The sequence below is a fragment of the Haliotis cracherodii genome, unplaced genomic scaffold, assembly GCF_022045235.1.
Source record: "Haliotis cracherodii isolate W230 unplaced genomic scaffold, xgHalCrac1.p SCAF_8, whole genome shotgun sequence".
Taxonomy (NCBI): Eukaryota; Metazoa; Mollusca; class Gastropoda; order Lepetellida; family Haliotidae; genus Haliotis; species Haliotis cracherodii.
The window spans coordinates 24511243-24523516 of NW_027266341.1; the positions used below are offsets into that span (position 1 = coordinate 24511243).

The 12274-nt window shown below is 37.8% G+C and overlaps 1 protein-coding gene across 1 annotated transcript; it reads left to right on the forward strand.

Moving 5' to 3' along the window:
* Positions 1-264: 264 nt before the first annotated feature.
* Positions 265-11726, forward strand: LOC139449505 (ras-related protein Rab-30-like). Its single transcript, XM_071230929.1, has 4 exons — positions 265-373; positions 4856-4939; positions 7377-7560; positions 9363-11726. Exons 1-4 carry the CDS (start codon positions 287-289, stop codon positions 9611-9613), a joined length of 606 nt encoding a protein of 201 aa, XP_071087030.1. The 5' UTR covers positions 265-286; the 3' UTR covers positions 9614-11726.
* Positions 11727-12274: the final 548 nt, after the last annotated feature.

Sequence of the window (12274 nt, forward strand, 5' to 3'; positions counted from 1 at the left end):
CCCCGTCGTGATATTGCTGGAATATTGCTAAAAGCGCCATAAAACCAAAACTCACTCACTTATTGAATGGTTGAACTATATAATGAAAACCTAGTTAGCAAACAAGAGTCACATGTCATGTGATTTGCCTTATAATTATAAACTCTTAGACATCCTATTCCTATTGATTGAAAAAAGATATGACCTTTTCAGCATCATGAATAATATCACCAAGCAGCAATGTCTAACTGAATAATTCTTTTTTTCTCATTTATTTCAGAAAAAAGCTATAAGACATCTGTCACACATGGAAGACTACAAATATCTGTTTAAGGTTGTTCTCATTGGTAATGCTGGAGTTGGCAAAACATGCTTGGTGCGGAGATTTACTCAGGTAAATTTCTTTCTTTATTCAATTCAAATACATATTGTATGGAAGGCCATAGACCTAAATACATGACATGTATACTACCGGTATACAGTGTAGTATCATTTCTCAAATAGATTCAAACATTTCATTTAAGTACATTTCTGCCCTTGAAGGCATACTTGAAATATAAGATGCAGGTTATAAATCTAATAATTTGTGGTTACCATAAGGGGAGTCAATAGTTGGACTGTAGGTCGAACTGGATATTGTCATGGATATTTTATACATCCTGCCGTTTCTGGGCATCATGGCATTAAAGATGTGTACTATCTAGGGGATATTTGTTTTCAGTAGTGGTTTTCTTATTGGTGAGGCTGAAATTTCCATATTGAAGTGGTAAAGAAATGAAACAAATAATTTTAAGAAGCTGATATCTGATTTGTTCAAGAACCCACACATCCTTTCGTTGGATTGGGGAGGTCAAAGTTCATGCAAGGTTCATCTGCTGTGACCTATGGAGGTGTCCTCAGAGCTTCATGCAGACAGGTGTCATATCAGAGATCTGATTTTCATGAGACTTGTTACACCATTAAGTAGAAGTATCAATCACATCAGGCATGTTTGATTGATATGTTTATTATGGATATGGATATAGTAACATGCATGAGGACATGGAGTTAGGCAATTAACAACGCGTGTGGTCTGACGTTAATTAATGAATAATTTGCATACTCGTATATATGCAAGAGGCAGACGTATGGTTCTCAGTAGGAAGTGACATCTTGGAGACGATGGCTTGCAGTATATACAGATTTACTTTATACATGTAGATATATACATACAAAAGACTCTATGTGCCAGGTCAGCACCCAGCCTAACCCTAGCTAGGCTAAGGGTAAGACCTTTCTTTTCTCCTCTTTCAAACTCTGACTGACTGACTGATATAGAAGATTTAACGTGCGCTTTCCGACTACAGCGTATTTCGCACACGGGCCTGGCCGGACCATTTAGTGTATTCCGAAAAGGGTGAAAGTGGTGTGTGCAACCTAAGAGGGGGCTTTTAGGAGTTGCTTATATTGATTTTTTGAAATTTTTTAAATTTGGAATAAATGCCGAGGTGGGTGGAGGAGGGAACTAAGGGAGCCGGGTAAGGTGGGTGTTTGTATGTTTATTGGATTTTGGATTGGTAGATTCATTAATTTTTAGATGCGCTTAATTAGGTCTGTTTTGATTAGGAATACGCCTAGGGCCTTGAAGTTTTCTAGTTTATTTTGAGGGTTTAGTATTTCATCTAGAGTATTTCAAACTCTCTGGACCAAGGTTTATATAGCCAAGGTCACCTGACTTTAAGAAGTAATAAATATAAATATAAACAGTAATTCATCAGTGCCATACTTGCACATCTCGTTCAGGATGGCAGACGCTCGATGTACACAAAAATGGGGATTAACAATTAGGATTAGCATCTTATAAATAACAGCAATTAAGTCTTTCAAGGCATATAGATGTCATGGCTCCAGGGTAATGAGCCTTGCAATTAAATGTTCTCCAGACAATGGGTGTCGTAAATCAGTCGCTATGACACTGTGATGAGATTTAGGGGTACAGTTGAATCTTTTTGTGTCAAACTTGATGTGTTGAATTCCTGGTTGTCTAGAACTTGCCTTCCAGTCCCAGCAAATTCCTTATATGTTTATCGTCATTTATACTCTGATCTGTCAAACTGGATGTGTCAAAGTATTCAAATAAGCATGTAATCCCCCTGGTGACTCAAACAGTTCATAATAAAAACTAACGTCCACACACCTACACATGCCAAACTTTAAACTTTGAACTCACTTCACACACAATTGTCTGATCTCATTGCACTTGCCACAATTACATCAAAGGCAGGATACTTTCTTACAACGTGAGGGGGCACTGAAAGCCCAGTCGTCTAAGGCGTCGCGATTCGCTGTGCAGAGTTGCGTCCCTTGGGCACGCCAGAAACCTATTATTATGTTTCTAGGTTTGTCAGCACCATACCGTGCTCGTGGGTTTCACCGAAGTTGTAAATGTCTGAGACCTGCATCACTTCGGGCTTTCCTCCCACAGTAAGCTGACACGCCGTGATACAACTGGAATACTGTTAAAAGCGGCGTTAAGCCCAAATCACTTACTCACTCTTACAACATGCCAATATCCAATCAAGCCAAATTAACAATCACACCTTACATCAAACGTCCAATCTGATTACTGTATACACGTCAGCAGCAGGTCAATTAATCTGTTCTCACGTGACTGCTGATGGCATGTTAAAAATTGAGAAATGAGTAAAACAGATTAAGGTTATGTTCGAAATCTATAATTTGAGAGTTCAACAATGACCAGCGTTAGAAATTGGCACTAGTCCTGTAGTCCTTACCAAACTGCCCAATAGTAAAGGTATCTTAAGGACTAGTAGAAATTGGCCCATTTTAAGGGTTTTGCTATATGTTATCATTATAAGGACTGGTGGACAAAAACTGTTAGTTTCTAACCCTGCAATGACGCTTATATCAATTGGGACAGTGAGATTGATGATATGCCTGAGTTGACGCCACATTCACTACCAGCATCTAGACACTGACATTAACGTACCCCTTGAAATCTAGTGTTGTGCCTGGACCTTGTCATGACCTCTCATAACATGATGTTTGGTTTTTCTAAATAAACTTGAAAATGTCTCGGTAAATACAGTGAGTGAGTGAGTGAGTGAGTGAGTGAGTGAGTGAGTGAGTGAGTGAGGTTTTACACCGCTTTTAGCAATATTCCAGCAATATCACGGCGGGGGACACCAGAAATGGGCTTCACACATTGTACCCATGTCGGGAATCGAACCCGGGTTTTCGGCGTGATGAGCGAACGCTTTAACAACTAGGCTACCTGACCGCCCTAGTAAATACAGTGATTTTGCTGGTCATGATTGGTCAGACAAGACAAGACAAGACAAAGGATGACTGTTTTTTGTCAAGAATAGACTGTGAATATATCTTCTACTGCATTTGTTGTTGTGACTTGTTTGTTTACAAGTGCCAAGGTCATGCCATGTAAACATAACTTGGGTAATATGATTTTAGGTTTGTGAACAATAGTTCTATATGTTCAATGGTTATATTTTCTAGTGTAGTTTTCACAAATAGTTTCACTGAGTACCCATGTTGAATAATTACTTTGAAATTTGATGAAGTTTTGCAAATATTTCAATAAGATACAATCATGGTGGTCTTCGGATAATTATTATTGTATCAACATATCAATATCATTTTGTGCATCTATCAGTATTAGTAAACAAATTGTCACATCAGTTTCAATTCTCAGTGACAGCAGTAGCTATCAGTTGTACATTAGACACGATGGGTATTGGTCTGACTTGGTTATTGCAGTTTAATGTCATAATGATTCATGTATTGCGATACATACCACAATACATTGCATGCTTTCTTTCATTTATAATATTGGTTATGAAACTAATAAAAACTAACCTAAATGACTTGAAAAGGACCCATACAGACTTCCCCCAAACATTTTTTACAATTTCGAAGTCGACCGCGATTTTGTTGGATGTTGCTATGGTCACAATGTATGCATAATAGACACATGATATGGGGAAGGCTACCAGTATAGGGACCACATGAGTGATCACCATTTAGGAGATTTCATTAATTCAATTGGGGCGGTCGGGTAGCCTTGTGGTTACAGTGTTCGTTCGTTAGCCGAAGACCCGGGTTCGATTCCCGACATGGGTACAATGCGTGAAGCCCATTTCTGGTGTCCCCCGCCGTGATATTGCTGGAATATTGCTAAAAGCAGCATAAAACCATACTCACTCACTCAGATTAATTCAATTATTATTTTTATGCTATAAGAGTGAAAAAACAGTTTGGGTAATTGACAAGTCGCGACATCACCAGTTTTTAAGCTATTCAGTTAATTTTGTTATTTTGGAGGGATGACATTGTAGATTATGAATCCACTCATGACTCAATACCGACTAGGTGGCCCCTTTACTGGTAGTACATGTATTGCCCATATACCTGTATACAGGCAGACTGGTCTCACTGTTTCGAGCACCGGAATCAGTTTGTAATTTCTGATTTTTATAATTTTAGTTTGACTTATGTAAACTTTGCCAAGAAGATGAAATATACATGATTTTGAAAGACACATGATTTAATAAAAATATGAGTCTTTTCCAAACATACTGTGATACATATATATTAGGATTTCAGATCGTGGTATCCCCCAGTATACTGGTAATACAGCGCACCTTTGTACGTTAGACAGTGACCTATGGTTTTAGCCCTTCCACTGTTGGGCTATTCTTGTGAGTTGCCATGTTATATGTACTTGCTGCTTGTTAAATCTGTTTCTTCAGATCAAGTGACAAATATCAGCAACCATCTTGTCTTGAGACCCTGATAACTCAATGTGAATGTTACTTTGAACGTCCAGTCACTTGGAGTCACAAGGCTGTGTGTATTTCAGGGTTTATTCCCCCCGGGGCAGGGTGCTACGATTGGTGTGGACTTCATGATAAAAACAGTGGAAGTAGAAGGAGAGAAAGTCAAGGTAAGTGCAGTCAGCAATGATCAATAGTGAAGTACCGTAGTCGACATAGTAAGTGCCCAGGGCGCTCACAAAAATAGAAATGGGGGGCTCTTATTAGGTTATTATTTTGGTGGAAAAAACAGAGTTGAAAGATAAATTTTGTGGTTTATGCTGACGGCCCGAACTGTTTATATACGAAAGATATATTTTTCCTGAATTTAATTGCCAATAATAAAGGGTGTATATATAACACACACGTGCATATTATACATGAATAAATAAGTCTTGTGTACATTGATCAATTGGAAGAGGTGCTAATTGGGATTGTTCACTTGCCAATTTATTAGCAAATATCGCTGTGGGCGCTTTTTCGAGCGGGGCGCTTATTATGTCGAATACGGTAATACTAATAGTGACAGTTTGGGAAATTTTGAACTTGATTCCACCACTTCACACTTCCTGGGATATATTCAGGATTCCAAACTAATTGACTGTGGCAGGCAATTTGGGAAACAAATCGTTATTTTGCGAATTACAAAGCCATAACATAGCTGATAACTATATAATATGAATTAGAAGATTAATACTTCCAGTTTGGGAATTGTTACTGACATTTGTTGTGGATGGGGCTGAATATCAGCCTCTGAGCAGGTCTAGACGAATCCCTGCTTCTCTTAAGGATATGTATTGGACTGAGATCCCAGTGGGGATTTTAGTACAGAACAGGTCCGTGATACCCCATGCTTGTTGTATGAGCTGACTAGTGAGGACTGGGTTGTGAATGTGTGTGATGTGGCGATTGTGTGCATCTTGTCCTGAGGTGAATCAAGTCGCATGCTGTTATCTGCTTGCCTGCTTGGTCCAGGCTAGATTATGTACAGTATGCAGGGATATGGTTGCAGTAATGGTGACAGCCATGCAGGGCTCCAGACAATATTTTTAGCAAATTGAGTATTTACTCACATGTTATCATTCACAATGGGTATTTGATACTGTAAACAGGGAATTTTTTGCGACCGTTTTATTATTGCGAGTTTTGCGAACGAGACTCAATCACAAAAATTAAAAACGCAAAAATAAGTATAAATAATACATACATACTTTATTCATTGCAACACATCATCAAATGTTGAAATCATCAACCAGAACTACAAATTACTCAATAAGTTAAAAACACAAATGAATGCAGAATGGTCACACAATACATCACAAATGACAGTGTAAACAGACCAGTTAGTGTCACTGTTACCTCACAGTAATTCTGCCTTCTTCCAACCTCGCTTGATTGCGTCAGTGTCCTTTGCAATTTTGTCCACACATGACATGACACTGAGTTGAGTCAATTATCGTATTTGATAATTGGTCGCAATCTCTTCCGGTCAACTTTCCGGACAACTCAGAAAAACTAGCTTTGGAGAGAAGCGGTCTAGTGTTTGGTACGCGAGGGGTCATCTCAACACGGCAACTCGCAAAAATATCTCGTCGCAGTATTGTCTTTGGCGTGGTATTCGCAATATTTTAACGGTGCAGAAATAAAGCTGTTTACAGTAGTTTTCTTTATGTAATTTGTAATGCCCCAAGTGAGTCATATGTCGCAATTGCTCACAACAGCGATACATGACTCAGGTCCAATAAACAAGACATGGTCGTGGTGGCTGCATTCCATCAGTAAATATAGATCAGTAAAGATGTTTGGTTACGCAAACTGAAAAGCATACATGGATGTTGTTATACTATTTGGGTTGAAATTGTTTGTGTGTGTCTGTTCACAAGGAACTCAATCTTGGCTGTCGTAGCAAAGGGAAGTAACTCTGCACAGTGAGTTGTGAGACCCTAGGCCACAAAGCCATCTTCCCATTATGTTCTCATGGGGAACTCCAGTGAACCCTATTTGGGGATTCAGATTAGAATATGTCCCCAGTAACTTATGCTGGAGTTGATCGACTTACGGATTTAGTTTTCAGACTTGGTGATTTGGATGATAGTGTATCACCGTACCCTGACTGCATAATACTATAATATCAGTGACTGTATTGCCTGGTCCACAGTTGATGTCTGCTTATAAATGTTCTTGCGTATAATACCTCCTAAAGTCGACAATGAACAGAAATACATAAATATTAATGTAATTAGTATTATATTTCAGTTGACAATGCTCATTGGATAAGCAAGAATATACCTACATTATCTAGTAACATAAACTGCATCATTGTTTGAGTCACAAAAATCAAGTACAGTTTCCACTAATATACAATTTCAAGACTAGTGCTATGACTTGTACATATTATAATTATTTGATAAAATATAATTTCAAATGCTTTTGGCTACCTACAATATTTGCTTGATTTCTTGATTTTACCACTGGAAAAAAATGCTTGTAGCCATATGGGTACTTGATAAAAATGTAAACTTTGAGGCCTGTATCCATAAGTGTGTTTACGTTGGGCCATGTTTTCAGCTGCAGATCTGGGATACTGCAGGCCAGGAGAGATTCCGCTCCATCACCCAGAGTTACTATCATTCCGCCAATGCTCTTATTTTGGTGTACGATGTCTGCTGCCAGACATCATTTGAGAGTTTGCCCCAATGGCTTCGAGAGATTGAGATGTATGCAAGTACTAAGGTCCTTGCCTATCTAGTCGGTGAGTTCACATTTTTCTTTCTGAAGCTTGGCAGCGTTAGGAGTGAGTGATGCACTCGGATGAGAAGATACATGAATTCTGCAGATTTTGTTACGCCAAGGGTCACTTTTGTGGTGCATGCATTACGATATACACATTAATCCCAGACTCAAAGCTAACTTTCAGTGATTTATAAACCGACACAAGTGTTTTTTTAAAATAACATTCTCATCCCTGGATACGAAACAGATCGAAATAACAACCCCCTGATACCCAAGTGCTAGTGGTGTTCCTATTGAATGGTTCAAGTGCTTCTTTATCCCCAAATAAGGCAGACATTAGCAATTTTTAGTGTGTTTTGTCCTTACCATGACCACAGTATTTATGATCAAAACGCCTGAGATGCTTCCAGTTAGAAGTACTATATGGAGGATATATATAAGTTTAGACAAATTCAAAGTAGTACTTTCATTCACTGTACCATTGTCGGCCATTACCTGTTAATTTCTACAGGTAGTGAATGTTATAATTTTCACCATTGTGGAGAAGCTACAGATACGTGCATGAAAGTTTTTATTGAAATTGTCATGGCCAAGGTAATGGTGTGTTATATTCAGCTTATTACCCAGGTGCCATCTACGCTTTGATTAGGCTTGTGTTATAGAGGGGATATATTATTTAGCAGCAATAGTGAAGGCTTCTAGACTGAAGGTCCGTTTAATATGAGGAGTCGTTTTGTAGGCAGCTATATACAATAGTAGCAGTGAGCAATGGCAAACAAGCAACCCCTCATTACAAAGTGCATGATGAATTAGACATACTGTATTCGACGTAATAAGAGCCCCGCTCTAATAAGCACCCATGGCAACATTGGCTAGTGAACAATCCCAATTAGCACCCCTTCCAATTGATCAATGTACAGAAGACTTATTTATTCGCATATAATACGCACTCGTGTGTTATATGTACCCTTAATTATGGGCAATTTTTTTCTTGGCAAGATATGTTGAACCAAGATGTTTTTCTGATGGTACTCACACTGCGGTGTTGTGTGCAGAATTCAGATGTACTTCATCACCCACACAGTCGCTTGCTCCTGGTGTAGCTCAAGGCTTGAAATCAAAACCATCTTCCTGAGGCAAGGGAGTTAACTGACTGTATAAGTCCAGTTTCTGGACTTGACGAACTAGGCTGAAATTCTGGAGTTATATATTGGCCGGACTAACGAGTCTTTGCATAGTCCAATCAAAATATCGTAACAAAATCTATATCCGGTTCGTAAACTGCCGTGCAGATTTCGGTCAATTGCAGGATTTGGAAAGCATGTTTTCTGCCAACTCTGCATCAACAGTTAATTTCCAAATATTTTCATGTTTTTAATCAAGGTTCTCACATGATTTTATGTACTTTGCGAAAGTAAGACACGTTTTATCACAATATAGATTTTGATTATTGATCAGAACTTCTTGACTAGGCATTGCCAATTTGTTTGAAGCACATGCAAGTCATATGAGAGGTTGAATCTGATAGGTCAATAGGAAGGACATAGAAGGGATGTAACTCATAATAGCCACTGGTGGTGCTATGATCAAGCCCAGAAATTCCAGCCTGGTTCAGCAAGGGTTGAGACTGGACTTGCCTCGTGAAGATGACCCAAAACATCTGCACACCTCAACATCAATCAGAATTTCTAAAAATCAATCTTGTCTTGTGCCTTTACAAGTAATATGGCAAAGATATTTATGTATTGTGACCATGTTTCGTATGATTCTAGGTGATGAAACTATCTTAAAAAAATTATAGTTTAGACCATTATTTTTCAGGCAACAAGACGGACCAGATAAACAAACGAGAGCTGCCTACACACGTTGGCCAACAGTTTTCTGAGAGATACGAGATGAAATTCATGGAGACATCTGCCAAAGAGGCTGATAACGTGGAGAAGTTGTTCATGGACATTGCCCGAGACTTGACGAAACAAGCCCGTGAACACGACCTGAAGCCGGAGGTCCATAAACCCTTCCCCTCCGGAGGTTCTACACCAATATCAACCTTCAGCTGCTGCAAGATCTGAACACCCTCTCCAGCATAGTGGACTCTACCTTTACTGTAGGTGGAACATGCCATTGTGAGCAGATGGTGTGATTTGACAGGTGCCAGGCACGCACAGCTTGTATTAGAACAGGAAGCTTTGTGCTACAAATTTCATTATTTCATGTGGCAGATTAGATGGTTATGGTGCTGTGAAATAGTTGGACTGTATCTGAGATTATTATATCATGCAAAGATTTCCACTATATTCATTGGCCAAGAAGCAGTCATACTATTTCGACAGAAACACATATTGACCTAAGTCAGGTCTGATAAGTTACGGTATTGACTTTAGTTACTAAAAATAGACTGTGAATTACCCAGCAGTGGTATTCCCCCAAACAATGCCAATCAGATGTCTCCATTTGTTTGAACTTTTCTCTCTTTATTATATAAAAAAACCACACAAAAAACACGGAAATTAAGCTGTTCAGCCTTTCCTTGCTAACTTTTCACCATTTTAGCGCAATCAATCCTAACCAATGTTATTGCAATATGTTGCTGATTTTCGAGGCTATCATGCTGGAGAAGAAGCTCTTTTCAGGTTATTTAACATGAATAAAAAAGAATATGATGAAAAGTTAATAATGTTGAAATGTTTTAAAGTTGCTTGCTCTTGCTCTTAGAGAACAAACAAGTAGGATTTGTAAATGACATTTTGTCAGTCAAAACTTAATACTTTATATCATTGTTATAATTTTTGCCGAAGTAATTGTGAAACAACTAGAATTAATGGCCAGGACCCCGTTCCACAAAGCCATCTTAGCGCTAAGGTGATCGTAAGTCCCATACTTTAACACTGGCTTACGATAGTCGTAACGCTATGATCGCTTTGTGGTACGGCACCCTGGTCTTACTGTGAGTCTGTTGGTGTATGCCAGCCTCCATATCCTTGTAATGTGCCACATGTATATGCCCTGTGAAGGCTATGCCCTGGTGATAATGTGACTGTGTTAGTCGATGCTGCTTGCGGGAAGATGTTGTGTTCAAATGTTTATTTTTTAAAACCAAGTCTTTAAGACTTGCCACTACAGCAAAAGCTTTTCTGTAATATTTGAAACACATCTGTAACTTTTGCATACAATGTGCACTTTAAGATGCAAATTGTGTTTAAATTTCTTTTCTTTTGTGTATAAAGTCATGTACAATGTTGCCAGAGAATGTATGTCTTTTGAAAGTTTCAAACAGCTTCCAAGTTGTGTTTAGATTTACCAATGTCCATTTATTGTAAACAAGTTATGGATGAAGTCCATTGTATTACTGTTTATTTGATTTTTGTAAACCAACAGTATTGTTTGTTGTGTAAATACCCCACCGAATGAGGGAATAGTCACCAATTATACACATTATTTCTGAGCAGAAGCACTGGTATGTGTGTTAAAACAATGTTATTGTTGTGATACACCAGTTTATGTGTGGTCTTTGTGAGTACAGTGATAAAAAAACCATTTCAACATGAACGTAAGCAAATTATTGACACCTGAGTCTCACACCGCTTCTTTTTATTGTTATTACTATTAGAATGCTGTTCCTATTTAAATATAATGTCCAAATATTATAGTGTTACCTAGTCAAATGCGATACACATCTACATTAATTATACATGTTCTTGGCCTACTTGTGCAATGTTATTGTTTGCAGTTTCATAAGTGGGACCTGTAACCTGTATTATAGTAGAAATTTTAGCAATGTTTGCTCATCCCCAAAGAATACTCATTTTGATAAATGATCAAATATGCATATTATTTTTTCTACTATTGTTTTCTGATTTTTACTCTCTTTCTTTTTTAAGCAAATAATCAAACTTGCCTTTAAAATTCATGATATAACAAATCTTGCGACTTTCTACAAATGTTGATGATTTTGTTTATGTCCTTGAACACAGAATACAAGAGGATGAGATGCATGGTTGACATGATGCCAAAATGTGCATCAAGGATAAAATGTGTAGAATGGACACCAGAAAGAAGAGTGTTGCACCCCAAGGGACACACACAAATACTCATTGTACCAAATTCTTGACAAGAAATCAATTGTCCAGTAATTAGAATAATGATCAAATCTCATAGTATAGTATACTACACAGTGTCACACTTTCATATAAGTAATATTTTAGGGTCTTTTTAAGGTCAAGGTTATACCCTGACAGCTGTCTGTACAACTTGTGTACAATAGGATTTTCACTAGTTTCTGAATTGCATTTATTAATCTATTCAGATATTTAAACATCACTGAGGTCAGTAAGAAGGACAGGTCTGAAAATAACTGCTCATCCGACATATTGCTTTTATCTGAAAATATTACATGAAAATACATATAAAAATGTATTATAAAATGAAGATTCTCATTGAATCACTAATATTTGGTAATATGGTTTACGTTAACCAAATTATTGATATCTGAATATTCTTAGTATTGGTTACCATGGTAATGATTTTAGTTTTCTCCCCTGTTTATACTGTACTGATGAGCTACCATACCTTCCTCAGCTTAATGAAGTGCAGTATTCACTTGGTAGATTGTACAAATATGTTTGTTTTTGTATTATATTGTTACAACTTTGTAAACTATATCAGTTTGTATTCAAGCCTAGTGCTGGTTAGAAAACATTGTAATGAAGTGCTAAATTTTTCTCAGTTTGAAT